This window comes from Saccostrea echinata, unplaced genomic scaffold, assembly GCF_033153115.1.
Source record: "Saccostrea echinata isolate AGI-Se365-2 ecotype Australia unplaced genomic scaffold, CSIRO_AGI_Sech_v1 ptg000006l, whole genome shotgun sequence".
In the NCBI taxonomy this organism is placed as follows: Eukaryota; Metazoa; Mollusca; class Bivalvia; order Ostreida; family Ostreidae; genus Saccostrea; species Saccostrea echinata.
In genome coordinates this window covers 15,258,290-15,286,117 of record NW_026889755.1, presented here as the reverse complement: position 1 = coordinate 15,286,117, position 27,828 = coordinate 15,258,290, and the positions used below count along the sequence as shown (strand labels likewise).

The window sequence follows — 27,828 nt, the reverse complement described above, 5'->3', positions numbered from 1 at the left end:
AAAAATTTGAAGATAAAAATCAGTTAAAATAAAGAATTGGTTGATCAAATTAGTAGAGCGTAAAAAAATTAAACACTTGATGTTTTATTCCTTGAGTAAGGGGTCAGAATTTTGGGTTTGTTTATTATAATCAAAAGGTTCAACACAAAATCTAAATTTCAGATCAACACGGAACATGAGATTTCAGAAATACAGATAAATAGGACAGGCTTTGTGATGGTTTTGATCCCATCCCAGGCTTTTCCATAATGAACAATCAAAAATGCAATTGTAAGGAAGAAGAAAAAAAAACAATAAATATATATTTTATAACAACACAAATCATATAGCTTCAGTATCTGTAGGGTGGGATAATTCTGACAACTTGCAAACCTTCAATAAATTACATTCACACCGTCATTTGTACATGAATATATGCTTGAATACAGTTGGTAAAAAATTGGACTATCCAAGCCTGGCAGTGAAAAAAATAATTGAACATAAATGATTTTCATTTTCACAAGAAATTGAGCACGAATTAAACTGAAGCAAAACGAGATCATGGAATGGATGATATGATACTCAAAACAGCTGTAAAAATTGTAAAGACATTAATCATGTCCTCCCTGAAATGAGGCAAGATTTGTTGCTAAACAATCATCAACAATAATGAAAAATAAAATAAGTACTTAAATGACAATTGAAAAATAGAAACTTAAAAAATGTGCATGTATGAAACTGAAAAAACTTTTTGGAAAAGAATTTTTGATCAGAAACGAAATAATAAAATTGCTGCCTCTGTAAATCTGAACACGGAATGACTAGCACTAGGAACTGTTCATGGACTTTACTAGCACTTCGTTCATGTCCAAGAAACTTTGGCACAGTGTGGCACAATCTCTGGTGATGACGTAATCACGCATCTGTCTCAAAGAGCGATCAGATACACTGAGCATGCTCGATGGCATAATGTCACGTGACTGGTACTCAACGGCGACTCCATTGTCAGTGATAGCGTTATGCACTTCGCAGAGTAGTTTGTAGAGACTGTCTTCTTTGTTTTTGAATTCAGGGGACCAACTTCCATATTCATATTTTTCTTCGTCTTCTAAGCTGGCCTCCATGAATATTGCAACTACTGATAAATCCCTATAGCTCCGTACATAGGCTAATGTCACCTGTCGAAAATAAATCCAACGAATCAGAAATATGAACATGCATTACAAGCAATACTTTTATTTTCAAATTATGATAGATTTTTGCGACGTGATGTGGTCAAGAACTAAAATTTGCACTCCTTACATTTTCTTCAAAAATTGCGTTCAAAATATAATAATATAATGTTTTCTTTTCATTATAGCTTACTAGAGAATAATTACATTTTTTGTGTACTCTTCGAGATCCTGTTGGGATACATTTATGTTGGGAAATCCGTCTATATGTTGAGACTGGAGAGCTTGCACAAGTACTTCATTCTTTATTCGCTCCTTTGCCTGGAAAACAAAAGGAATGTCAAAAAAGATCTTCTTATTAAATAAATGACATCAAAAGTCAAAACCATTTCGATGTCCGAATTTTTAACATAAAGATCAGTTCAATTCAGTTACTTGAAAAATAACAAATGTAATAATTTTGCGAGTCCATGCACCCTGTTTTATATTGCATCATTTACAGGCCTTGAATTATTTCAAGATTAAGTTGTGTCGGTAGAATCTAGAGCGCATTATTAAAAATATCAAGCTTGTGTTTCTACAAATTGATATTACTATTTCCAAAATCAAATCAAACACGATTCTACCTTGAGGAAAGATGATACAAACCAAAAAAAAAAAATGGATGCCTGGATTGGTAAATATTTTTTGACCTATTTTGATTATAAATGATGCAAATAATTTTTAAAATATATTAAGAATCTGTAAACTTTCTGTGCATGATGTTCAAAATTCTACCTTTCTGCAACCCTCCTTATTGTTCTATACAATTTTTTGTCACCTAAAATTACATTATTGTGAAACTTTAAAAATTAAAATCTATGCGGTTGAAGTTATTCATTTTACTTAAATAAACATGACTAAAGTCGTTATTTGCACATCAGTTTTAGATAAAAGTTTGTATCATCTGTCCTTAAAAGCAAGAAATCTGTACATTGTATACACAATGCATATCTTGTGTTTTTTTTTTTTTTTTTTTTTTTTTTTTTTGATTTTTCTGAATTGTCCAACTGAAAGCATTTGATCGATATCATGAATTATAAATGAACACGTCTAAGCAGGATTTTTTTTACGTGGTGTAAAGATTATCGTAAAAATAAGACAATTTTTTCAGCAACAAGTCTTTGTCGACCGAAGCAGGAAAAACATTAAGATTATTAATATTGAAAAATGGGTGTCGGGGGGAAAAAGAGAGAAAAACCATAAAACGAATAAAATATTATCCTCGGTAGATTTTGAATAATTTATTTTTTTTAATACGATGAAACTCTTTATACACATAGAAAAAAATAGAATACCAATACTTTGCTAAAGAAAAATGAGTGCAGCGGATGAATGTAAACTCAAGGTATCCGTATTGAATGACATTTGAGTCGGAATAAACAAATATTTGCATTTAATATATATGAAATTCCGAGAACCTTGTGTAGGACGGGATAAAAAAAAAAGTTCAAAATATCTGATATCATTCAATCAGAAAAAGGGAAGAAAAAAATCAAGAACAATTAACTCTAAAATCTACGTATTATATCAAAAATAAATAAATAAAAATAAAAAATATTAAAAAGAGTTTGGAAGAGAATTACCAGTCTATCCCGCAAGGCTTTTGATATATCCCGTAGATCAATCAGTTTTTCGTTAATATTCTGAATTTTTTCAAATTCTGAAATCACTGGAATCGTTAAATCCGTTGAACTGAGTTTTCTAGTCGCATTACAAGGATTTGTCCATCTGGCGGGTTTTTCTGCCCCAGCAAGCGGTGCCGCTTCGATCTGTGATTTGTTTTCTGTGAAAGCAAAAGGAGAACCACGTTAATGAAAACCCAGTAAAAATATTTTTTAATACACTAATGTTATATTTATTATTGTTGGAAAGGAAGATATGGGTATATTTATGCTTTCTTAAAATGTTATTATTTATTTTATTTATTTTGTGTGTTTACAGCTGTCTTAATTTTCGTTTAATTGATTTGGGGAAGGGGGGGGGGGGTTGATACATATAGGAAGTTTCATATTTTAACAAGTAAATGATTGATTTTCTTTGAAATTTATTTAATTTAATTAACATTACACAATTATCAAGAAATATTGTAACTATCCATTAAACGGAGACAATTAAAATTCTAAGAATAAATGCTCAAAAAAAAAAAAATGGAATAAAAATAAATTAGACCAATATTTGACAAGTATTTAAACTGATATGAAATAAAGCAACGTAATCAATTAACGGAAACACACCACCTCCATCCCAAAGAAAAATAAAATTATGAAATAAATAGATAAATAACAAATAAATTAATTAAAGTAAATAGATAATACTAAAAATTGAAGAAAAGAATGAAAACAAAAATTGTTAAAAAAAAAAAAGGAAAGAAAGAAAAGGAAAAAAGAATGTAGATACGTCGAGTCTGCATGCAAATGTATGTAACATTACATACTTTTTATGCTCAGATTGGTTAGTGAGATACCTAAGAACACACCAAGTAAAATTAATATCATAACAGCGATTAATCCTCGCTTCATAATGTTTCTCTCGGATTCGCACATCTTTCTTTGATTCCATTTTAACTTTTTGGTTAATTTTTATACAGATACAGTCTGGAAAACATTAAAGTTTTGAATCTTGGAGCTGTTTTTCTTTGCAGAAGCCGATAAACCAATGAGGAACGTCGTGTGGATTTTAGAGATCTAAATATAGTTCAAACTAAAATCCGAGTCTATTTTTATATATCGATCAAGCGTAAAGTATCGAAAACGTAAACAATGAAAAAAACATGAAAATAGCTTACAATGATCAATTATAACTTATTAAACTTCATAATAATAATAAAATGGTTGTTCCCTTCCGTGTGTTCTTCTACTTGGATATCCGTTTGTATATTGAAACCTGTGCAAAACGTGAAACGAAAATAGAGCACTTAATTAATTATATAATTATTCTGTGATAAAACGGACGTGCAAAACAGCAGAATTTGCAAAAATGGAATATACATAACTATCATTTTTTATTCCAAAGACTGTGAAACTCGATGAGTTTAAAAGTAAAAAAAAAAAATGCTACATGTAATTAAGCTAAACACCCCCTCCCCCTTTTTCTTTTTCTTTTTTTTTTTTCTTTTTCTTTTTTTTTTTTTATTTTTCACATAATATCGTGCTTGAGGCATACTGTGAAAGCATAACAACTGGAACTTAATGAAAGCAAATGAAAGATACTAATACATATATTTATACATAAGTATTATGATCAGAATCATTGCAAGCGGAACTGACAAAACTGTACCCATGTGTCCGTGTAACTTGATTCGGCCGCAAAATAAACTTTTATTGAATAATTTAAGCCTGTATATCACCAAACACCTCAAATTCTAATACGAATCTACTAACTGTGTTTAGCGAGGGTTTGACCTCTAGACCAAATAACCACCTTTTTCTTTATTAATAAGTATTTCAAATTCTAGAAAGTGAATTCCAACTTTGCACATTTTCTGCCTGCTGTCGCGGACTTTAGAGACTTCAACAGTGGCTGCAGATCCAGAAATTATATTTGTATTAAAAAGAGAAGAAATAGAACGAAATAGCGAATTAATGATTTTGTTTCTTTATTTATGCATCGAGATAAAATATTAGCAACTGATACATGTATACATTAGAAACAATAGTCAGAGATACACATGCAATACTACAACAGAATTTTCCATAATAATTCAAGAAGCATACATTTTTTCTAGAATTTTTTCGTTTTGGGTTGACATTAGTTCCAAAAATTTAATAACATTAGGTCTATGGGAGTAATTATTGTCCAGATAATCGTTTCTAATATAACTAGATTACTAGCCGTATGAATTGGAAAGAATTGATTAAAAAAAAAGGGGGGGGTCGATACTGATTTATAACACTTCTATTCCCTATAGCCTATTGACTACATAGCGAATTTATTAATAGCGCACACTTATGTAATTTACACTATATAGTTATCTGGTTTATTTATAACGCATGATCTTTGTTACCAACAATTCAGTTTCAAGTTGACAACTTGTACATTGAACGTGTTACTATATTTGTATAATCCTCTCTCTCTCTCTCTTTCTCTCTCTCTCTGTGCTAGTGTGTCTGTGTGTAAATACGTTATCATGCTAATTACGAATATGGTAAATCCATACTTTTTTATGAATATCATTCAAAGTTTACATTGTTTAGTTATGAGGGACAACAACAACAATAAAATAAATATGTAAACAAGTAAATAAATAAGTAAGAAGGATTTTTTAAAAAGTAAATTGACTTTAGTGACCTGTTCAGATCTACTGCTCAGACTATGTAAAACAGACTTATATAGGACTAGTGCTCAAAATTTACTAACCTCAAAAATAAAAAAAAAATCTTCAAATTTTTGTACTGAGAAATGACCAAAATAGATGTGATAAATATTATCTTGCAAGTTCATATAAAATTAAGCAATAAATATGGGTAGAAAATTTGAATGAATCAAAAGCATAGCAATGGAAAATGTCGTGGAAGCATGAAATATATGGAGATAACGAACAGTATTCAAGCTCAAAAGTCCATTAAACAATACAAAATAGGAGCAGAGCAAACATAAACTCTAACCCTCTCAAAGAGAGAGAGAGAGAGAGTACAATTAATCATGCATTCCAGGGCGCAGAGGATTTAAATTTCATTAGTAAATTACAATTAATTAACGATGAATACATGTAGATATTAAGTTTCTTTAATTGTTAAAATCACTAGAAGAATTTCTGTGAATATTTGAATGCATATATTTCTTTTCCTTTCTTTTTTGTTCCCTACATGAATTTATATATCTATGTCATCTTATTATTCTAATACTCTCCCTCTATTAATAAAACAATTCTGTTCAAATACATAATAATTGATCTATAGATATATGAAAAACTGAGAAAAAAGAACAATTAAGTGAAGAGTTGCATGAATTCCATTTTTTTCGATGACATCCAGGGTCTATACCGATTCCATGTTACGGTTAAATTAGGCAGAGAAAAGTTTTAATATACGTGCAATGATTGGCTGTAACAGCGGTCAGTAGTGTGCATCATGTCATTTTTGGAGAGTTTGATCCAAAAATATCAACCCACTTCATCTATAGCTAGTTCCAGACTAGTTGATGATACGATTATCGGAAGTATCTCGTCCTTTTTCCTGAGGCACAGAATCCTACTTTCGATTTAAACTCTGCTGTAAACTTTTGTAAAACTGACTATATTTTCAGAAAACGGACTGTATTCAGGTCAAAGGTTCAGCTCCAAAAATTCAAGCCATTCGGGTATGTACATATGGGTCATTTAAACATATTTTAGCATGACTCACTTCCAGGTTATTCCGACGCGTGGACTCGGGTATCGAGTTTGTGTAGGCGGTGTTTTCCCTGAGGTCGGAGCGAAGGTGAAGGGTTAAATGGAACCTTTTTCAAGATCTCTATGATTCTGCTGCAGAGTTTGACATTGAAGACACCCCCCAGATAAATAAAAAACAAAAATTGTTTTTGATTCTCCTTGCAAAATTGTGACTTTTTAAAGCCTTTAAATCAAGACTTTTTATTTATTTATTTATTTATTTTATTGCACAAAGGTGATTTCGTCAGTAATTTATGTTATTGCAGAATAAATTAAGTTCCTATTCATTTGTTTTCCCCTGTCAAGGGTTAATCCTATCTTGAAGTTCATCTGTATTGCCTCAGTTTTTTAAAACTTGTTTCATATCCGTCGAAATATTTTAAAATCTTCAGATTAACAGACCTCGTGAAAAAGAAATTAAACGTCTCAAACTTAAGACGCGTACGTAGCATCGTTTTTGAGAAAGGGGGGGGGGGGGAATAAATGATAATTAACTTTCATGTACCTGAAAAAATTTTGAAGAGCAAAAACAAAAAGGGGGTTCTAAACTCGAAAATCCTACTTCGTGGGTGGGGTTGGGTTTGCAGGTTGCAGGTTTTTCGACTATTACAATTTTGAATTAACATTGAAGCATTTGACTCAATGGCAATTAACAAAAAATAATGGTGGTAGTGGGGAAAGGGGGTGGCTTTCATTGAACTTTTTCATACTAAATTAACAGTAAAAAGTTACTAGTAGTCTGGAGGAACCCCCCCCCCCCCGATACAACCACGGTACGTGCCTGAACCTGAACTTATTTTATAAGCATATTCTTAATAACAGGTATCCAGGGATCATGATCTTGAAATAAAAGAAAAAGTCTTATACTTCTAATTAAATTAAACAGTGTAAAATTAGCAAAACAATTAGCAAATTAACAAACAAACTGAAAAATCATACTGTATACATGTATATTCTGAGTGCCAAAAAATAAAAATGTTATTATTGTTTTTTTTTTTTAATATACGTGTGTTTGTTTTGTTTTGTTCTTTTTGGAGGTTTGAAAAAGGGGGGGGGCTTTTGTTTTAGTTATTTGCTGCGGGTTAACACACTGGATGGTAAATATTAAATCATATATTGACAAAAATCCAATAAATATAAACAAAATCTTTGGAAGTTTCATTCTTTTATAAATCTTGCAAATTATGAAAAGGATATAGCTTTTTCCCTATAGCTCTTATCTATTTAGTATCTCAAAAATGATCTTTAAAAACGGTCTCTAAAGCTAGATGAAAAAAGCATCAACACTTTGTAAATTGCATCATGATGCTATGCTTTAGACTGTAATGATTGAAATCTCAATGCATTGTTATTAATTAATTTCTATTTACATTTTTAGTTTTATTTATTATTTTTTCTATAAGATACCATATACTATATAATTATTAAGATATATATTGTATTTCTTCAGAAGCGTATCCACCGAGGGAGAGGGTTCCTACCCTCAAGGGATTTTCAGAGTTATCCAATTTATAAAGAAAAATAACCATACAATTACCCCCCTCCCCCAACGGACCCCCATAAATTGTTGAGAAGAGTCATTTATTTATATGTGACCAAGAAAGATGCATCCCTCCACCCCAAGAGATAGTTTTTTTTTTTTTTTTTTTTTTTTGTTGTTGTTGTTGTTTTTTTGTTTTTTTTACTAGATAGTTTTTAATTATTTTTTTTTAATAATAATTGTTGAGAGTCGGGTATCTCTTCATTCCCATACGATTTTTTTTAATCATTCCTCCCCCTTTTGTTGGATGGTCAGAAAAATGTCTTGAGTCAATTTTTTTCCAAGTGGTTTTGGACCCCCCCCCCCCCCCGAAAATTCTTGGATCCACCCTTGTATCATTTTATGTCTTTTAATGGCAGGTACTTTGTCCGAATTTCATGGTCAATCAGGCCCTTCGTCTGTCTTTCGGGGAATATAAGAGTCACTCTTTTTTTCAACTTTGCTGGATTTACTCATCAAAAACGCTGGTTTCGGGGCTATAATGAGAGGAGCTGATCTTAGGGTAATTAATAACTTAATAATGCACATTATAATTATTTTTTATATACCTGACAATTTCCCAGTGTTTTCTTGTAATGAAAAGTGGTAACTGGTCAACTTAAGAGCGGAAGCACTTGGGAGTATAAATTAAGTTGCTTAACTAATTAAATGGTATTGCCCGCGTATTTATTTCGCATGACATCACTTTTCTATTTTTGTAACATAATTGCTTTTCTTGGATTCCGTTTCGGAAAAAATAAGGAGACGTGATTGGATGAATAGATAAATAGAGGTTTCTACTGACAAAATATCGAAATTTAATGGTGTGCAATATTCTGGTATATGATTGAATCTGGTTTCTGATTGAACTGAAAGAAGAAGAAGAGTAGAAAGAAAGAAAGAAAAAAGGAAAAGCGCGATTATGTCTACTTTTTACCTCACCGTTTAATTAACCCATGGACTTTTTCCAATGCATTTTTATTTTCATTTTCAATACTGGCTTAATTGGCAGAGTAATCTTCTAAATAAAACGAACTGGCTTTCTAGCAAAAAGGAGTATAAAAAAATATACATGCACATGTATATATACATGTAAAAAAGTGGTCACTGTCACTCACAGAAAAGTATAGATATTGAACATTTTATAATGACTTACCATTTAACTTACAATCTGGCAAATATCACCCTAAGGTTCTTCATTCAAACACAAAATATGATAATGCGAATATTTATGTGTTAGTCCCTAGAATATATTGATATTGGCTAGTAAATTATTCCAGTGTAGTTAGACTAGATATTATAATAGCATATTCTTGTCTGCTATGTATACACTTTAGATATGATTCTGTTAATTTTCGTGGAAACGAACAGAACGTATTTGAAATGTAATCCATTATAGGCAAAGCTAATTTAATTTAACGTTTCCAATATATTGGTACACCATTTTTTGGAAGAAAAAAAAATCTGAAAGGCAAATCTTCATGATTTGAACTAAGTAACATACATCATTTAATTTGTACAATCTGAGTGCATCATTTTTTAGAACTTTATTTGTATTTGAAATATAATACACTAATTTTAAATGCGTTCACACTTTCAATGCTTCAGTACGCAAAAATTTAAACACATATATATAACGAACATTAATCATGCTCAAAAGTCCAAATAAACGATGCAAAATGAGAGCATTGTTAACACAGGCCTCTGAAAAGATCAGAGGTGGGATCAAGTACCATGGAGGAGTAAGCATCCCCTACTGACCGCTAACACCCGCAATGGATCATTTGTCTTGATTGGGTAAAAAAAAACAACACCTAAGTATGTATTAAAATGGCCTAAAGTCAATGTAACGACCGTAGAATTTGCACAAATGTTGACTTTAACCGAGATTGTTGATACCCTTGTAACATCAACTTAATTATCAATACCCTGCCTTGGTTTAGAAATTGTATAATGAACAATTCGGGCCAACACTCGACTCAGAGTTCAAAACACTTTGAGACCAATTTGGTGACTTTTCAATCAATGGTCTTATTGCTTTTTGATTAGCCAGACAATGCATGGGTACAAGTGAACGATGGGTGTATCTATGTGAGAAGGGGCAGTCCAAAGAAGATCGAAGGGGTTTGAATAGCCCCACCCCATCTTTATAGTTGCAAAACTGTGGCTTCATTTATGGGAAATAAAATTTTCCGATTATTTTTCAAGGAGAGCTACCCTATCATATAATAAAGACCATTTGATTCTGAGAAAGAGAGAGAGGAGGGGCTGGTGTTTTATTTTTTTTTTCGAGTCAGATTATTAATTTTCATGCTGACTCAGTGAAGGACAGATTAATAATTATTTATTTCTATGAAAATTGGAGATCAATTTATCCATCTTTATCTTAAGTTTATCTCCGCTAAGAAAAGGTTGACAATAATGTGAAAAAAAGAAAATCTGCGCAACTCAAAATCTTTCTCTTTAGATATAGAGGGTGGGTTGGAGTTGGAGGATACAACCAGTCAAGGTTCCATTATTTTTTCTCTTCCCAGTGGAGCACAGATTATTTATTTTCATCATTATCAAGGAGAGATTTTAATATTATATTAATCAGCCACCATCACCACTCCTGAATTAAATGGTGCTCTCCTACGCCCTCCGTGACCTTGATTTGTTTAATTTTAATTTATGATTTTTTTTTTAGTTTTATCTGGATGTTACGTGTGAAATACCAAATTTCATGTTGACTCGTTGTTCTGGGGGTCTGAGAGGTAAAGCTTTGTGTCCAAATTATGTTCAACAGACATTTAATTCTATATAGCCTTTTTATTTAGTTTAAAATTTTCGGAAAATAGGAGGCCATTATATTTCATGTAATGCAAGAAAACTATAGTCTTTTCGGAAAACACATTATAGCAGACCTATTTTCGCTTTCTCTTTGTACCAGATTTTGCGTACTATCTAAAAAAAACAAACATATATTACATACATGTTTTTTTTGGCTTCGTGATAACAAAAAATATTATATTATTGTATTTTTTTAATTGGACAAATTTTCTTGATTTTTAATATTCAATTTTTGGGGCACCACATATGCCGTATTTCTGAACGTCAACAGTTTGAAATTATCCATTACATTTCGATATCCGGTAAATTTTCATCCAATCATAATTGATGTTGAATATGTGCTGCAGGATTCGAAGCAAGACAGACAGTAAATCGTCATTATCGTGAAAGCATTAGCATAAATTTTGGCGTTAGCCAGACCTCTAACTTGTCAAAGTGTCAGACATTTACAGAAAGTCATGTGTATTTACAGAAAAAGATAAGACGATTATGATACTACACACTTCTACAGAAGAAAACAGAACGGTATCATTTGTTTACGTCGATCTAGTCCGAATTTTCGCAGACGGAAAGGGATGCATACACCGCTGAACCTGATTACATGTATTCTCTGTAAGAGAAATTCATCATTGTGTTTCTTTGCATAAGAGAAATGCTTTGAAGCATAAATATACCGCGCACAGGAAATTGCAAGTGAGACCACGATGATCCATTCACCAGTCACCACAGGTACTTGGGTACCAGGTTATATACCAGTATAACTTGAGTAGCTATTAAATTAATTCCTTATAATTTAATTTTCCATCATTGTAGAAAATAAGACAATTTCTCCTTCAGAAATATTTTCAAATTGTACATATTTTAAATGTAATGTCAAGCAGATTGATACGTTTTTGACGTAAGTCATTGTGATATAGGCAACACAGGTTATGCGCTATAAACTAAATTTTTCATCCAATCAAATGACACGTTACAATCAAAATTATATTATATTACGATAAGTAATCAATATTCCAAGACGACAGGTGCATGAATGCTGTAGGTGCAGCGTTATTTTCAAAGAACAAGCCGTGTAAACAAGTAAGTGGAGCAGATGCCTTTACAGAGTCTGCATACCTTTCCTCTTTTTTACATATAAGTATATGCTTAAGAAATGAATTTAATTTTTGAAAATTCATGAGGACATGAAACTACAATGCTTCACGTCAGCATATTTCATGAAACGCCTTAGTGCTTCATGATATGATGATAAATATGCTGGTGTGAAGCCTTGTAGTTCATGTACCTCATGAATCTTCAAAAATTGAATTCATATCTCATATTAACATTATTTATATGATAAGTTGGCGCAAGTTATGCCATTCCATTGCCTTTTTTAAAACAAAACAGTTTGCACTATAGTTTTGACATCAAGTACGGTGTTATGACGTAACAAAAAGATAATCATTCTCATCCATGGTAGTTCATGAGAAAATAAACTGTATTCTAATTTGTATCTTAAGTGAAAATAATTGGAAATGTAATTATATATTTATAAACAAAGACCCAAGTACTTGTGCTATTCACAGTAAATATAATGACTGGTGAGTTACTTCGAGATCTCAGTGGCAGGGTTGTCCCTCTAAGACCTGGGGACGGGGGAATTTCCCCACCGATGATGACATTATCCATTGGTTATTCTAGTATTCCCTCTCAATTCCCTTTTAGGAGAGGAACTCCAGATTCCCTTCTACTTGTTTAGTGTCCCCTGCTATTTCAAACCTTAGGGACAACTTGAGTTGAATTTATTTGCAGGACAGCACCTGGTCACATTTAGAATATGTATATATACACCAAGTGGCTAATAACACTAAAAATCTACACCCTATTGTTATCTGTGTTTAGCAGATAAGAGCAATGAGAGATGACATTTTCAGTCTTTCTCTACAATAGTCATCAGAAAAAAGTCTCTCATCAGCTTTGTTGTGTGCTACCCAATAAATATAACAAATTTAAGAATTGATAAGAATCATGCATTTGCAATGAAAATATAATTAAAATTTGATAAGAAAAATTGTTTGAGTTGACTTTGATAAGGAGTCATCCTCCTCTGAGTATGAGAAAACCAAGGTATACAAAATTATATAGTAACACAAACTGATGAGAAAAACTATGAAAAATTTTAACTACATGTACTTCTTAGAAAGGATAATTTTAACAGACACAATTCCATTTTACATTAAATGCACTAGGAAAATTGTGTGACATGAACATATTTAAATATGATGATTAAATTTATTTGGAGAAAAAAAATATCAAGAAATTAAAAACCATCTTTAATCTTGCCATGCAGTATAAAGAGGAGTAAATTAAACATGGAAGGAATGATTGTACAATGTTACCTATATCTTCATATTTTTTAAGAAAAAAAATCTTCATGAACATGAATAATTGATTTAATGTTTTATAAATTATTTACTAAATTGCATCTAATAATTCTAATTCCAGACCATGTGCATTAGGGTTTGACTGAAACCTGTGGGTATTAAAGTTTTTTTCGCTCCATGATGGCCCTGGCAATGCCAAGTCTACAGACAGAAAATGGGCCACAAAGAAAACTGCTAGGTGCCAGAAAGCGACGTCCCAGCCATGACGTAAGTGAAGATCAGGTCAAGAAAACATCGAAATACTTTAGACAATCTGATAAAGAGGTAGAGAGATCTTTGAAGGACGATGTAATCATCAAAACCATGGCAACAGCTGCAGTGACTAGTGGTCAACATGGTCAAGAACAGGGATGGTTTGAAAGTTCATTTTGCAGTGCAGGCAAAAGTTCAAAGGTTTACAACACTTACATGTTTGTTATCATAGTATGTTTAGTGTACTTTATTGGATGTTGTAACCAGGTCAACATTTTCAACAGAGGAAATAAAATTACCTTTAGTGCCACTACAGTAAAATATATACAAAATTGTCATTTTCCATCAATGTGAAGTATATCAGATTTATATCACATTAATCTACACATACCGGTAATTTCACAAGATTGTGTTTTCACAGAAATAAAGCCCATGGGTCAATGGGTCAAGTAATTCTAATTACCGCTTATGGAGGATACAAATGAAAATTATGTGTAACACATCAATACAGTTCTGAAACTTCTGTTGTCTCACAAAAATGAAGCAATGATAAATAATCTTGTGTGATATTTTATGGTGTTATTGTACTGATTGTTTGTTTGTTTTTTTTTCAAGGGGAACAAGATTCAACATGAAGTGGATGTACAATTGAAAGAAACTGCGGTGGATGTCAGAGATTTGAGTGCAGACAAGGGGAAAGAAAGCAGTAGGCTGGAGTTTCCTTTGACAAATGGAGAACAAAAACCACCAGGGAAACCATCAGAACAGGATAATTCGGATAACAACTCAGAGAAGGATTTCTTTGAAGAGAGTTTTCAAGACCAAGATTTTCTGAGCCATGTGGAGTCCATTGAGAGTCAAAACTCCATTGATTTTGTAGACACTGTTTCAGAAGAGCCAGCAAAAAATGAAAGTGTTTTGAACGAACAAGTTAAAAGAGATTGCGTGATTTTGTCGCCTAAATGTAGGCCTAATGAAAAAAAAGTTTTTGTCAATGAAAATTGCAGGAACAGTATACAAAATGGTGATTGTGATTTAAAGGGTAAAACTCAGAGTACTATACAAAAAAGTGTCTGTGATAGAAATTCAAAACCCCATATATCCGTGTGCAATGATAATACTGAAAAAGAGGTCAAGTATATAGGACAGAAATCTTCAGATCAGTTCAAAAGTGGAGAAGTTTTTAATTCTGTCAATAGTGTGGGATCACTAAGGGATCGATTAAAAAGAAAATTACTACAGAACGTTGGGACTAAATCCCCCGTTAGTCCTGCCCAGACAGTTGAGCAGGGAAGACAGAGCCGATTAAAAGAGGTAGAGAGGGAGGTGGCCATTATACAAGGAGAAGGATCTGCCAGTGACATTGGTCCATTTTATGGTTTGCCATCAAAAGTCCAACAGCTGTTACAGACCCAGAGAGGAATAACTTCACTATATGGTACTTATTTGACTTTCTAAAGTCTGTCCATTTTCTTTGAAAAAACAAAAAATTATACATACTAGGTAGATAAAAGTACTGATACTATTTGTAGCTTTGATTTCGATGAAAAGCATATCACAGACTTGTTTTTCTCCTGCTTGAGTTCATTTTTTTTTCTTTCTCTTCTATGTTGAAAATAATAAACTGGTAGTTTTATTTTCATAGTTTTATTTACCGGTAACCATAAATTAGAGAAAACAGGACTTCAAGAAAAATAATGCTGTATGTGGTATCTGATATTAAAGAATGGCAGTAATATGCACTGTATAATATGTACATGTATTTCAGAGTGGCAGGACAAGTGCCTGAGACTTCCAACACTGCAAAGGGGAGGTAATCTGGTTTATTCTTTACCTACTAGTGGAGGCAAGACTCTGGTGGCAGAGGTCCTAATTCTGAAGGAAATGCTGTGTAGGAAGAAAGACGCCATGATGATTCTTCCGTTTGTGTCCATTGTCCAGGAAAAGGTTGTTTACATTTGGTATTGAGTGTATCCATATTTATTTTATAGAAATTCTTTGAAATAGATTCAGGGAGTAAGAAATATGTAATGATCAGTACTGGTCATTGAAGAGATGATTTGATAAGTAAACAGTGAAACATTTTTTTTATATAAGAAATAGTTAAACACTGATTTGAATGAAAACTTAAAATAAACCCTGCTCAATGAATGTTATATCATGTATTATAAACACTGATAAATAAATGTTTTACATTTACCTACACAGGTCAAAGGAATGGCCCAATTAGCTGTGGAGTTAGACTTCCTGGTGGAAGAATATGCTGGCAGTAAAGGCAAATTTCCTCCCATTAAACACAGAAAAAGGTCCCTGTATGTAGCTACCATAGAGAAAGCTCACTCTCTAGTGAACAGTTTGATAGAGCAGGGGAGACTGGGTTCCCTGGGTTTGGTAGTAGTGGATGAGGTAATTGACACACAGGCTTATTTTCAACAAACTCTTTTAGAGATGATGTAAAACAACTTTTATTCACTTGTGAGAAATATCCACTGGCCTCAAACCATATTTTTCTCGCATATATTTCTCACAAATATTTCTCATCACAGATCTTTGGTTTGGAGTACATGTATTCTTTGTGGAAAAATTCAAGACTTAATCTGTGATAAAGAAAATTTGAATTTATAATTTAACAATAGGGAGTGTCTTGCCCTTTTGGCAATTTGCTGGTGGTGATAAAGATATATTTGACATTTATTTTGTAATCAGAGAGGCATGATGTACTAGGAATACAATAATTGGAGAGCCAATTACTTAGTGCTGACAAAATTTTAGTGTTTAAAGTTCATATCTTGAAACATTTTCAACTGCGTGGGAAGTCCATCATGGTTTAATCCTATCATCAGGGGGACCAGTTTTCTTTGTAGCTTCACATGATTGGTGAGGGGAGAAGTCGAGGATCCCGTTTAGAAGCCACTCTTCTGAAAATTATCTATGCCAAAGGTAAGTGCTTCTTCCAGTTCCAGATTTTACTCACACCATACTACCATCCCACGGCCACCTGCCTTTTAGCCTCACTTCAAACCAAGTTAAGAATCATTATGATTCCAACTTAAGATGCAAAGAAAATCAGCTTTCAAAAGTGAGATGTTGTTGATCCTCTGGCACTCATCAGAAATTTAAAAAATAATTGAAAAACAGCTACCAGTACATCAGAAGGTTTTTGGGTGTTGAGTGATGAGTTGTGAATTGCATGGAAATAATCATCAATGGGGATTCTGTAGCCTTATTAAAACTTAAAATAATTAATTACATGTAAATTATCAGTGTAAGTTTAAGAAATTAACTGTTTAAAATATAAAGTGAATCAGACATGTTGTCATATGAGTTTTTTTCCCCCCTTTCAGCTTCCACACAGATAATTGGAATGAGTGCTACCCTGAATAATATAACCGATCTCCTGACATTCCTTAAAGCTGACATTTTCTCCAGTGATTTCCGTCCAGTAAGGAATCCTTGTGCATGTTATGAAATATCAGTGCATTATTTTTCTTGGCACAGGTTATATTTTTCATTTAGCTTTTTCATTAGCAACATTACAAGACTTAAATTTTATCAAAACATCATAATCTACTTATTTAGGTCAAGCTTACTGAACATGTGAAACTGGATGACAGCATTTTTGAAGTGCAGAAAGGTCAAACTCTGCAGGAAAGTTTACATCATCAACGGACCGTAGCTTTCCAGGTCAGTCACGAGAGAAGAGGTCTGCATAACTAAGACACCAAGGATTGTTAAGCTTCAGAAAAACTTTTAAATCATTCCCTGAGAAATTTTGCTATGATTCGCAAGTCCTGGAACTGAGTCAAAATTGCAAGATAATATAACCTTGGAAATATTTATATACATTATTTTGAAAATGAAATGAAATTTGCATTATATATTTGTATTTGAATATTATTCAAACTTATGAGTGTTTAAATATGTTTGTTCAATAGAAGACAAAATATTCAAAATCTAAATTTTGAGTTAATTCTCTTCTCAGTTTATGGTCTTGATGTACATGTAGTTCTCTGTTTCATGTTGATGAGATTTTATAAGTAAGACTGCTAAAAGCGCAGAGTAAAAAGGTGCTTACATTATGAAAATTTGTCTCAGAGGAGATTACTGTAAAATGACATAATTTCGTGGGGTCAAATTTTAAAGGTTTGAGGAAAAAATTTCTTTTTACCTACAGTAGTAAAAATTAAAACACAATTAAACTACACTAAGTTAGTCAAGTCTATTTGTGGGGATTTGATTTTGTGGTAAGAGAAGTGAATAGTGATTAGTTTGAAATTCTACATTTCACATTTCATGGTAGACATGAATTTGTGGGTCTCCTCATACTTTGAAAACACCAAAAATTAACCCCCCCCCCCCCCCCCACACACACACACACAACACCCACCCACCCACAAAAATTAGTGATTTTACAGTATATGATTTACATATGTATCTGTTTGATTTTGATTTTAACTTTCTGTTGTGGATAAATGTACAGCTGATGGAATTTGATTTCAGTACAGTCCAGAGATGAACAAAATGGACCCGGACCACCTCCTAGGTCTTGTGACAGAGGTTGTCCCACAACACTCCTGTCTCATCTTTTGCTCCACCAAGAAAAACTGTGAAAATGTTGCCCTGATGCTGAGTAAATTAATGGCCAAATACAAGAGGTAAGGATAGGAAGTACAAGTGATTACAAGGGTTAAGGATATGAAATGTAATCAATAAAGATATGAAATCTAAGTGGTAGGAATTTAAAATGCAAGCAATAAGGGATATGAAACACAAGTGAAATACAAAAATGAAACGTGTTAAATTTTTAATTATATTTCTTGAATTTGTTGAACTTTCTTATTGCCATTATGGCTTTATTCAAATCAACAAATTGAAACTTGTCTCCCTAGAAAATGAATTTATAATTTTTTTTATTCAACAAAGAGAACTAAGTCAAGTGAAAAGACAAGAAAGAAAAGATTTGTTGAAGGAACTGTACAAAGATGGGGAACAGAGAATGTGTCCTGTGCTTCAGCATACCATACATTTTGGTATAGCATACCACCATAGTGGTCTGACAACAGATGAGCGCCATCTACTGGAGGAGGCATACTCTGATGGTGTACTGTGTCTCCTGGCTTGTACCTCTACACTAGCTGCTGGTGTCAATCTTCCTGCAAAAAGGTCAGTATAATAACCCGAAAGTCATTATACCAGACTACCAACAAAAAAGATCTCTATACCAGTCTAGTTTGTCCTAAGGTCATAATTTGCACTAAGTACAGATTTCGAACACCAGTCTGAACTGATTTTTTTATTTGATTTATGTGAACTGATTTTTTATTTGATTTATGTGAACTGATTTTTTATTGATTTATGTTGAAAACCGTTTCTCTATGTAGGTATATGTAAATTGAACTTTTCAGAGTGATATTGCGCAATCCATACATTGGTACACAGTTCCTCAACAGGAGTCAGTATAAACAGATGATTGGACGAGCAGGAAGGGCAGGCAAAGACACAACAGGGGAGAGCATTCTTATTGTCAGTCCTAAAGACAGGTGTAAGGTAATCATCACTATATAAAACAGGGGAGAGCATTCTTGTTGTCAGTCCCAAGGACAGGTGTAAGGTAATCATCTCTATTTATAACAGGGGAGAGCATTTTTATTGTCAGTCCCAAGGACAGGTGTAAGGTAATCATCTCTATTTATAACAGGGTAGAGCATTCTTATTGTCAGTCTCAAAGACAGGTGTAAGGTAATCATCTCTATATATAACAGGGGAGAGTATTCTTATTGTCAGTCCCAAGGACAGGTGTAAGGTAATCATCTCTATATATAACAGGGGAGAGTATTCTTATTGTCAGTCCCAAGGACAGGTGTAAGGTAATCATCTCTATATATAACAGGGGAGAGCATTCTTATTGTCAGTCTCAAAGACAGGTGTAAGGTAATCATCTCTATATATAACAGGGGAGAGCATTCTTATTGTCAGTCCCAAGGACAGGTGTAAGGTAATCATCTCTATATATAACAGGGGAGAGCATTCTTATTATCAGTCCCAAGGACAGGTGTAAGTAATCATCTCTATATATAACAGGGGAGAGCATTCTTTATTGTCAGTCCCAAGGACAGGTGTAAGTAATCATCTCTATATATAACAGGGGAGAGCATTCTTTATTGTCAGTCCCAAGGACTGAATGACATCTCTTTTGGCATGAGATAAAAATTATACAGCGAAACATATCCAATTTATTATCATCACACTGAATTTCGGTTTACCCAATCATTACAAGGAGCACGAGAGTGTGACCGGTCGACAGGGGATGCTTACTCCTCCATGGCACCTGATCCCACTTCTGATAGTTTTTGAGGTCCATGTTTGCTCTGCTCACAATTTGTATTTTTTCAATGAACTTTTGAGCTTGATTACTGTTCATTATCTTCATACTTCAGTGCAAAACTTGCCAATAATTCTCGCTTATGAATAAAAGTTGGTTTAGAGTATAAAATACAGCTACTAGTTCATATACATCTGGTCACATATTTTTTGTACTGAAATCCTCTTTTTCAGGTGTGGGAGATAATTAGTGGTCCCCTGGAGAACTGTTACAGCAGTCTCAATTATGAGGATGGAAAAGGAATCAGATCTCTTATCCTGTCCACCATAGGTCTACAGGTAGTCTGAGGGAACTGTCTTATCAAAATAATTTCAGAAAAATGTCATATAGTTAAGGTCTGATACAAATTTTATGTTTCTCTTAGTTGACCTACATGTATGAGTAGGAAGTAAAAAACTTGAGATATGTAGTAAAGGTTTTGAAATACAGAGGTTAAAATAAATTTAAAAAAAAAATGTTGGAACTTTCAACTCACTTTCACATATCCATGGTATTCAAGATATGGATCTTGAAGATAAGTTCACGTGTATTATAAATGTAAATAAACAAAAATATTCATGATATAATAAATCAACAATATGTTTTCGAGTGAGTTCAGTAATTGATAGTTTTTCATCCAGACCTTGAACACAGAAATCTTCTTCATTTTTCAGGTCACCAAGACAACAGAGGAAGTTTTTGAAATGATGACTCGCACATTACTATCCATCCAGGCTTCTCAGTTGTCATGTGACATTGTTGCCACGACAAAAGATGCTCTTCAGCACTTGATTGACATGGGATTAGTGAGACAGATAAGGATGCTATCACAAGATAAAGAAAACTCCCCACTCCCCCACACACTGGAAGTTACACCTCTGGGACGAGCCACATTCAAAGGTATTTATACCCCACGCAACAAGTTGTGTGAGGTGTAATGTTTTTGACTCGTCCGTCAGTCAGTGTGTCAGTCAGTCAGTCCGTCAGTCCTGTTTTTTTTGTCAGCGCAACTCCTCATAAACTGCTGCACAGAATTTCATCAAACTTTGCAGATATTTAGCACACAATGTGTAGATGTGCATATTACCAGGAAATTCCGATTCCTTTATTTTTTCTGGGAATTTCGGCACTTTTCAACTTAGATTTTTGGCCATATCGTGAATATAGAGATGAACAGTTTGTCAGTGCAACTCCTCTTAAACCGCTGCACAGAATTTCATAAAACTTTGCAGTTATTTAGCACACAATGTGTAGATGTGCATATTACCAGGAAATTCGAATTCCATTATTTTTCTGGGAATTTCGGCACTTTTCAAATTAGATTTTTGGCCATATCTTGAATATAGAGATGAACAGTTTGTCAGTGCAACTCCTCTTAAACCGCTGCACAGAATTTCATAAAACTTTGCAGTTATTTAGCACACAATGTGTAGATGTGTATATTACCAGGAAATTCGAATTCCATTATTTTTCTGGGAATTTCGGCACTTTTCAAATTAGATTTTTGGCCATATCTTGAATATAGAGAAGAACAGTTTGTCAGTGCAACTCCTCTTAAACCGCTGCACAGAATTTTGTTAAACTTCGCAGATATTTAGTACACAGTGTGTAGATGTGCATATTACCAGGAAATTCTGATTCCGTAATTTTTGCCTTAAGAGTTTTATCTATTATTGAAGTAACTTTCCAGCTAGGTAATAAGGAAATCCACTGGAATCAGCTTTTGTAATGAAATTTTATGTGAAAAATTTTATGACCTTAAAAGACCCCTATTGAATTTGAGATCAAAATATTAATGATTTAACACACACACTCACACACAAAATCTTGGATAGTTCTCCTCCCCCCCCCCCCCCCCCCCCCCTCAAATTGGTACTTTGCCTTAGATATTTTCATAAGTACAGTATATAAACAAATTCATATGACTACATCATAATTTTGTTTCCATCAATTATTTAAATGTGTAAAATGTCATATGTTGGACATGGACTTACACTCATTAACAAATCGAAATCACTGAGGAATTTAAATAACAGATTGTCAGCATAACTCCTGCACTGAATTTCCTGAAACTTCAGACATAATGTATAGATGTGTATATTTCCAAGAAATTTTGATTCCATTATTTAAATAGAAACTTCAGCTCAATTAAATTTGTAACATACAAAGATTTGAATGTCCATGCAAGAAGTTTTGATGTGATGATTTTTTGCAAGTAATGCCCCTTTTTGAATTATACTGTGTATTTAAAATGCACTGTGCCATTCATTACGAGTTTTAGGGGAGTGTGGGGTATGTGAGCTTGCTCACTTTTTCTTTCATTTAAGATGGAACACCTAGATCTGACATAAATTTCCTCAAACATTTTAATCTGATACATGTATATCAAAAGTTAATTTTCCTGTATAAACAGGATCTGAAGATATAGACTTTTCTGAATACATGTATATGGGATCTGTAGATGTAAACCTACATGTATCTATATTTACAAGATCTTTAGCTGCAGGCTTACCTGTATTTATAGGATCATTAGATGCAAACTTTTCTGTTTTACAGGATTGTAGATCTGGACTATTCTTTATTGACAAGATCTGTAGATCTGGACTTTTCTGTGTTTACAGGATCTTTAGATCTGGACTTTTTAGTATTTACAGGATCTTAAGATCTGGACTTTTTAGTATTTACAGGAACTTTTGATCTGGACTTTTTAGTATTTACAGGATCTTTAGATCTGGACTTTACTGTATTAATAGAACATGTTGATCTGGACTTTCTGTTTTTACAGGATCAGTTGATCTGGACTTTTCTGCTCAGTTGTATAAAGACTTGAAGAAGGCAGAAGAATCTCTGGTTCTTGCTAGCTATCTACATTTATTGTTCCTTGTGACCCCATATGACCTTGTCAAGGAAGTTCAACCACCATGGATGACTTATTTCAAACAGGTATATATATATAAAGAAAAAATTCATAATCAGAATTTAAAGTAAACAGAATTTTTTCTTAAGGGTGGTATTCCTTTGAACAAGCAGTGAGTAAAATTAGATTTCTTGCAGGCATGTAGTTTACCCAAAATATTCTGTTGCTGTTAATTTAGTATGAAAATTTTAAGTGAAAAAGTTGCTTCCTCCCTTTTATTTTGTGGAAGTATGGACAAGCACTCCCATGTTAATGTGTCCCAAAAAGTTTCTTGTTGAAAAGAATGAGTTGGAACCTCTTCTTAAGTCTCCTAAGCATTCCAAGTACAGGTCATTGCTAAACTGAGAACAGTGTTGGTATCTTCAAAGTAGATTAAATAATGTATTTCTACATGATTGTATGTATAGGTCATCACTAAAGTACAAAGTTGGTGTCATCAGAGCAGACTAGACTACAGTGTGTCTTTTCTGTTTAAGTACACCATAGATAGACCTTGTTTCTCTTTCCTTTTCTTTGAATCAAGTCAATCAAAGGAACTCATGAGAAACACACATATCCTTCATTGCAAACACAGCAGGTCATTTAAAATCATTTGAACTTGGTGAATAAGTTTAAGTGGGAGTGTTGCTCAAGTTTACACAAGTGATGCAGTATTTTCAACAAGAGTTCTGACATATTTAATGTACTCTGCATATAAAACCGAATGAATTGATTGAATTCTAACTCATGTTTGCTTCAGGAAGATTTATTAGGTTTTTTTTAGACAAGAAGATGCTTAACGAAACAAAGTTATTTTTTTATATAAAATTGTGAGTTTCTTTTATGTATATATAGTATAAACATTGTTTAGCAAGAGAGACTCCTTCATTTCTGAAGCTGAATCTAAAAGGAGTGGTATTTAATTGTCACATTGAAGATGTCAGTGTATCACATATTTGTATTATTTTGTAGATAAGTATGTTGACTCCTGTGGAGCTGAAGGTGGCTGAGTTGATAGGTGTACCCGAATCTTATGTAGCAAAGAAAGCCTCGGGCCAATACACAAGACAGGTATATACAGCTTCTGTGTGTGAAATTCATAACTCCAATCTCAAATCTACAAGTAAATGTACAATAATCACCTAAAACTTTGGCAGCTCATTGTTCCTTTTCATGTCACTGGGTATATTAAATTTGTTTCTGAAAAGATAGACATGTGTACACTACATGTACATGAACATATGATATTTTGTGCCTGGCATCTTTTAAATTTTTGTAAAGATTAGTTTGTTGTTTTTTTTTTCATTTTTAAGACAGATGAGAAGTTTATTTTTAATTTGTATTGAACAACCTGATTGTTTATTTTGAAGGCTGTTGACGAGTTTGTTGTCAAGCGCTTCTACCTGACCCTGATGTTGTACGATCTCTGGAAGCAAAAGTCATTGTGGGAAGTCGCCGAAAAATTTGAATATCCTCGGGGCTTTGTCCAGAACCTCCTTTCTGGAGCAGCTAGTTTTGCGACATGTGTTTATCACTTCTGTCAGGTATATTACCACATTCTATATCATAATCAATATTTTAGCTCCCTTGATCTGAAACTTCAGGTGAGCATGTTCTACGTTATCATAGTTTGTTATTGATTGGATCCTGCATGTCATCTGTCTGGGAACCTCTGTCATTTTTAACTGCCTCTCCACTTGGCCAATTTCAACCAAACGTAAAAGAGCCCAGCCTTGAATAATTTTATTTTACTTTTTCTTCTGAAGACCCATCTGCATAGTAATTGTGTGAAAGTATCCTTATGTGGTGAAGATTATTTAAGTTTTGTTTTTTTCAAAATATGGACACTGGGGTCTGGTTGGCCATGTAAAACTTGAAGAAATGGGGCAACCACACATATTTTTGCAATTCATGTGGTGTATTTATGCATGTACATAATGATACATCAACTACATATACTGTAAACCAACTTTTGTTACAACAACGTTTATTCAAGATTCTTCAGTTTGAAATCCATCTGTGACTACTAATTTCTGCAACTGGGTAAAGGTCACAAAACTGGGATATTTTTGGTACTCAAAATAAAAGTTGGTAAACCTTATTATATGTGTGTATATGAACATTATGAAGTGTACATTTAGTACATACTGCTGTTTTAGTACTTGTATTTGACAAATTGTCTCTAATCATTGCAGGAGTTAGAGGAATTCTGGGCCTATCAAGAACTACTAGGAACATTTGTCAAGCGCCTGGCTTATTGTGTATCTGCAGAACTCCTGCCGCTCATGGAAATACCTGGCGTCAAACTGGTACATAATTATGTACAGTAAAACTTGTTTAATCTGGATGTTGTGTATTCTGAAATCTTGCCTATTGTGATGTAGACAATGTTTACTGAAAGTCCTTTTCAGTAAAATCCATTGATAAAAAATGTTGTCTAATCAGGAATGTTATCTAATGCAGCCAATTTCTATGGAACCAGTGGTGTCTGGATTAGACAAGTTTTACTTTATTTTCATTAATCATCACAAATTTTCTTTATATAAAGCTCAAATGTTAGACTTCATGTTTCTTTGGAATAATATAATACAGGGCTCCCATCGGAACATAATTAATTTGACAACTTTGAACTCATTTGAACCAAAGGCTCAAGCCAACTTTTTGATCAATAAGTGTTAAGTGTCCATCTGTCTGTCATGTGTCATCTGTAAACTTTCACATTTCGACTTCTTCTCCATAACCACTAAGCATTTTGATTGATGCAGATTCAAATATGTTTGATGAACCACTCCATTTTTCAAGGGGAGAAAATGAAGGAAAATAGAGTTTGGTCATTTTAAAATCTTGAACCAGTGTGCCAGAAAAGACAAAACTTTTGTAAAGGCTTCCTTAATGAGTGTTCTTTGATAATTGTAATTTGAAGTTTCCTCAAATTATGGTCCTTGAACCTCCTAATATATTAGGAAGATCTTTATAAATCTTCTTCTCAGGAACAGCTGAAGTACAGTTAGTCATATTGATATGCAAGTTTCCTTATATAGTATAGTGTAGTTACAGATTTGTTAAATTCCTGAACCCCCACCAGGGTTGGTAGCAAGAGGGTCAGTGTTTTATATAGTACTATAATACAAGTTATATAGGGAAAATCTTTTTAAAAATCTTCCCATACAAAAATTTCAACATAGTTTAAATTCATTTCTTTTCAAATCATGGCCTGTGGGGTTAGGTTGGGGCCACAATATGGGATCAAAATTTTATGTGGGGATACATGTACATGTAGGAAAAACCTTCTCAAGAACAGAAGTGGCAGAATCAGTCATATTGACACACAAATCCTTTGTGCAGGGATTAAGGGGTCAAAGTTTTACATAGGAATACATTTATAAATCATTTTTTATGAGTGGAGGGTCACAGTAAGTTAATTATTAGGTTATGAAGATTCAGGATTGTTCAAAACATGGACTTGGGGACTAGGCTAGAGCCTCATTTTGGAAACAATTTTTTTTAAACAGAAATATATCAACATCTGGAAGGATAAATTGTAAAGTGACTGGCATAACATTGTACAAACTGCAGGTGTAAAATAAAACTATAAAGTTTCTGTCAGTGTATGATAGATCTAAATAATGAATCGCATTACATGATTTTACTTTATGTCCTTGAACTAGTTGCTTAAACTATTTTAATTTTATGATTGAAAGAATTTTAAAATAAGATATTCTTTACAAAGTGTCTTTCACATTCTACAGGGTCGAGCTAAGCAGTTATACAATGCCGGATTCCAGTCTGTTGCGTTAGTGGCAGCCGCTGATCCAGAGGTCCTTGTCAAATCCATACAGCAGATCCCTCGTAAAGTGGCCAAACAGATCGTCGCTTCAGCAAAAGTAGGAATTTTTTTGTGGCAAAATTGTACAACTCATAAAGATAGAGCTGTAGTGTCTTTTTCTCAGTATTTGATTTCTATACAAGATAAGTTTTTGTAATATATGTATTTCAACATGCATGACACCCAGCTGAATAATTCGCTGTAGACATTTTGTCTTAAAGGGATGCATAATACATTTTTACATCTAAGCTTATTTTTATGGCTTCTCTGTATTTACAAAGAAAATGTGTCATTTTTTATGTACATGCATCCTCAATGAGTGAATAATGATGTATTTTTTAGGCTACCTTTGTTGATAGAGATTTTATATGCTTTCTTTTGTTTTGAATAAAAGTTAATAGAAATTAAAATTATTAATTTAAAAAAATGTATTCAGTTACTATTAATTAAACAACACATGTTTACATTTTCTAGGTTTTGCTGAATGAGAAAGCTGAGGCCTTGCTACAGGAAGTGGAGGAACTGGTGACTGTTCCGGTTGACCAATCAACCGTACAGAGTTCACAGGTTATAGCCTCTCCCTGGGATGATATGGACTTGTTTTCTAGTATTGACATACAGTCCTCTACCTCATAATAAAAAATTAAAATCTTTTTCAAGTTGAAAAAAGTGATTTAGATATTTAAAAAAAAAAAAAAAAAACCTTGTGTACCTTCCAAATGATTTGTCTGGCTGCAGTCCTAAGGATTAAGGCACGGAGATAGTGACGTCTTAGTTAAAAAGACTGTTGTTATTTTATATTTATTTCAAGTGCTCATGATGTTCATTTAACTGGTGGATATATTGTTGTTGTTTTTTTGTGAAAGATTAAGAGATTAAGAATTTTTCAGCTTTAGATACTTGTACATAATAAAACAAGTAGGACATAAAATGTGAATGTGCAATGATCCATGACTAGACTTATTTTTGTCGAGGATTGTTTATACAGTTATAAACTTGCCAAGTGGTATGTTATAAAATGAAAGTGTCTTGAAACTAGTTTCAGATGTGTGATAATATTTGCTCTTGTCAATGATTGAATGACTTGTTTCAGGACTGTGATATACATGTGCTGCTTAAGAGAACTAGTCTGTATAATCTCATGCTAATATGTGTCTCTATGTATAGTTTTATATCATAAGTAAAGTCTCTGTGATACACATACATGTACATGCAGGG

General features: G+C 33.1%; 2 protein-coding genes across 2 annotated transcripts; one reads left to right on the top strand and one right to left on the bottom strand.

The window, feature by feature from the left end:
- Positions 1-777: 777 nt before the first annotated feature.
- Positions 778-12,580, bottom strand: LOC133180433 (uncharacterized). Its single transcript, XM_061314961.1, has 4 exons — positions 12,463-12,580; positions 2,777-2,976; positions 1,359-1,472; positions 778-1,157 (listed from the first exon to the last, which is right to left on the bottom strand). The coding sequence occupies exons 1-4, from the start codon at positions 12,578-12,580 to the stop codon at positions 807-809; spliced, it is 783 nt and encodes a 260-aa protein (XP_061170945.1). The 3' UTR covers positions 778-806.
- On the top strand, positions 11,312-27,281 carry LOC133180272 (helicase POLQ-like). Its single transcript, XM_061314815.1, has 19 exons — positions 11,312-11,638; positions 13,397-13,728; positions 14,143-14,965; positions 15,296-15,474; positions 15,736-15,933; positions 16,392-16,467; positions 16,872-16,969; positions 17,107-17,211; positions 18,028-18,182; positions 18,451-18,690; positions 18,933-19,074; positions 20,083-20,187; positions 20,563-20,788; positions 22,674-22,831; positions 23,757-23,855; positions 24,155-24,328; positions 24,980-25,093; positions 26,534-26,668; positions 27,085-27,281. Exons 2-19 carry the CDS (start codon positions 13,453-13,455, stop codon positions 27,244-27,246), a joined length of 3,465 nt encoding a protein of 1,154 aa, XP_061170799.1. The 5' UTR covers positions 11,312-11,638; positions 13,397-13,452; the 3' UTR covers positions 27,247-27,281.
- Positions 27,282-27,828: the final 547 nt, after the last annotated feature.

Bases quoted from the DNA above. Each gene is read 5' to 3' on its own strand.
- LOC133180272 (XM_061314815.1), top strand. From the start codon at position 13,453: ATGATGGCCCTGGCAATGCCAAGTCTACAGACAGAAAATGGGCCACAA. The intron at 18,183-18,450 runs GTAAGGATAGGA...TATTCAACAAAG, and splicing joins TTAATGGCCAAATACAAGAG to AGAACTAAGTCAAGTGAAAA. The intron at 25,094-26,533 runs GTACATAATTAT...CACATTCTACAG, and splicing joins AAATACCTGGCGTCAAACTG to GGTCGAGCTAAGCAGTTATA.
- LOC133180433 (XM_061314961.1), bottom strand. From the start codon at position 12,580: ATGGATAATGTCATCATCGGTGGGGAAATTCCCCCGTCCCCAGGTCTT. The intron at 2,977-12,462 runs GTACTTGGGTCT...TTGCTTTCACAG, and splicing joins ATTTACTGTGAATAGCACAA to AAAACAAATCACAGATCGAA. The intron at 1,473-2,776 runs GTAATTCTCTTC...TTTGTTTTCCAG, and splicing joins AAGCCTTGCGGGATAGACTG to GCAAAGGAGCGAATAAAGAA.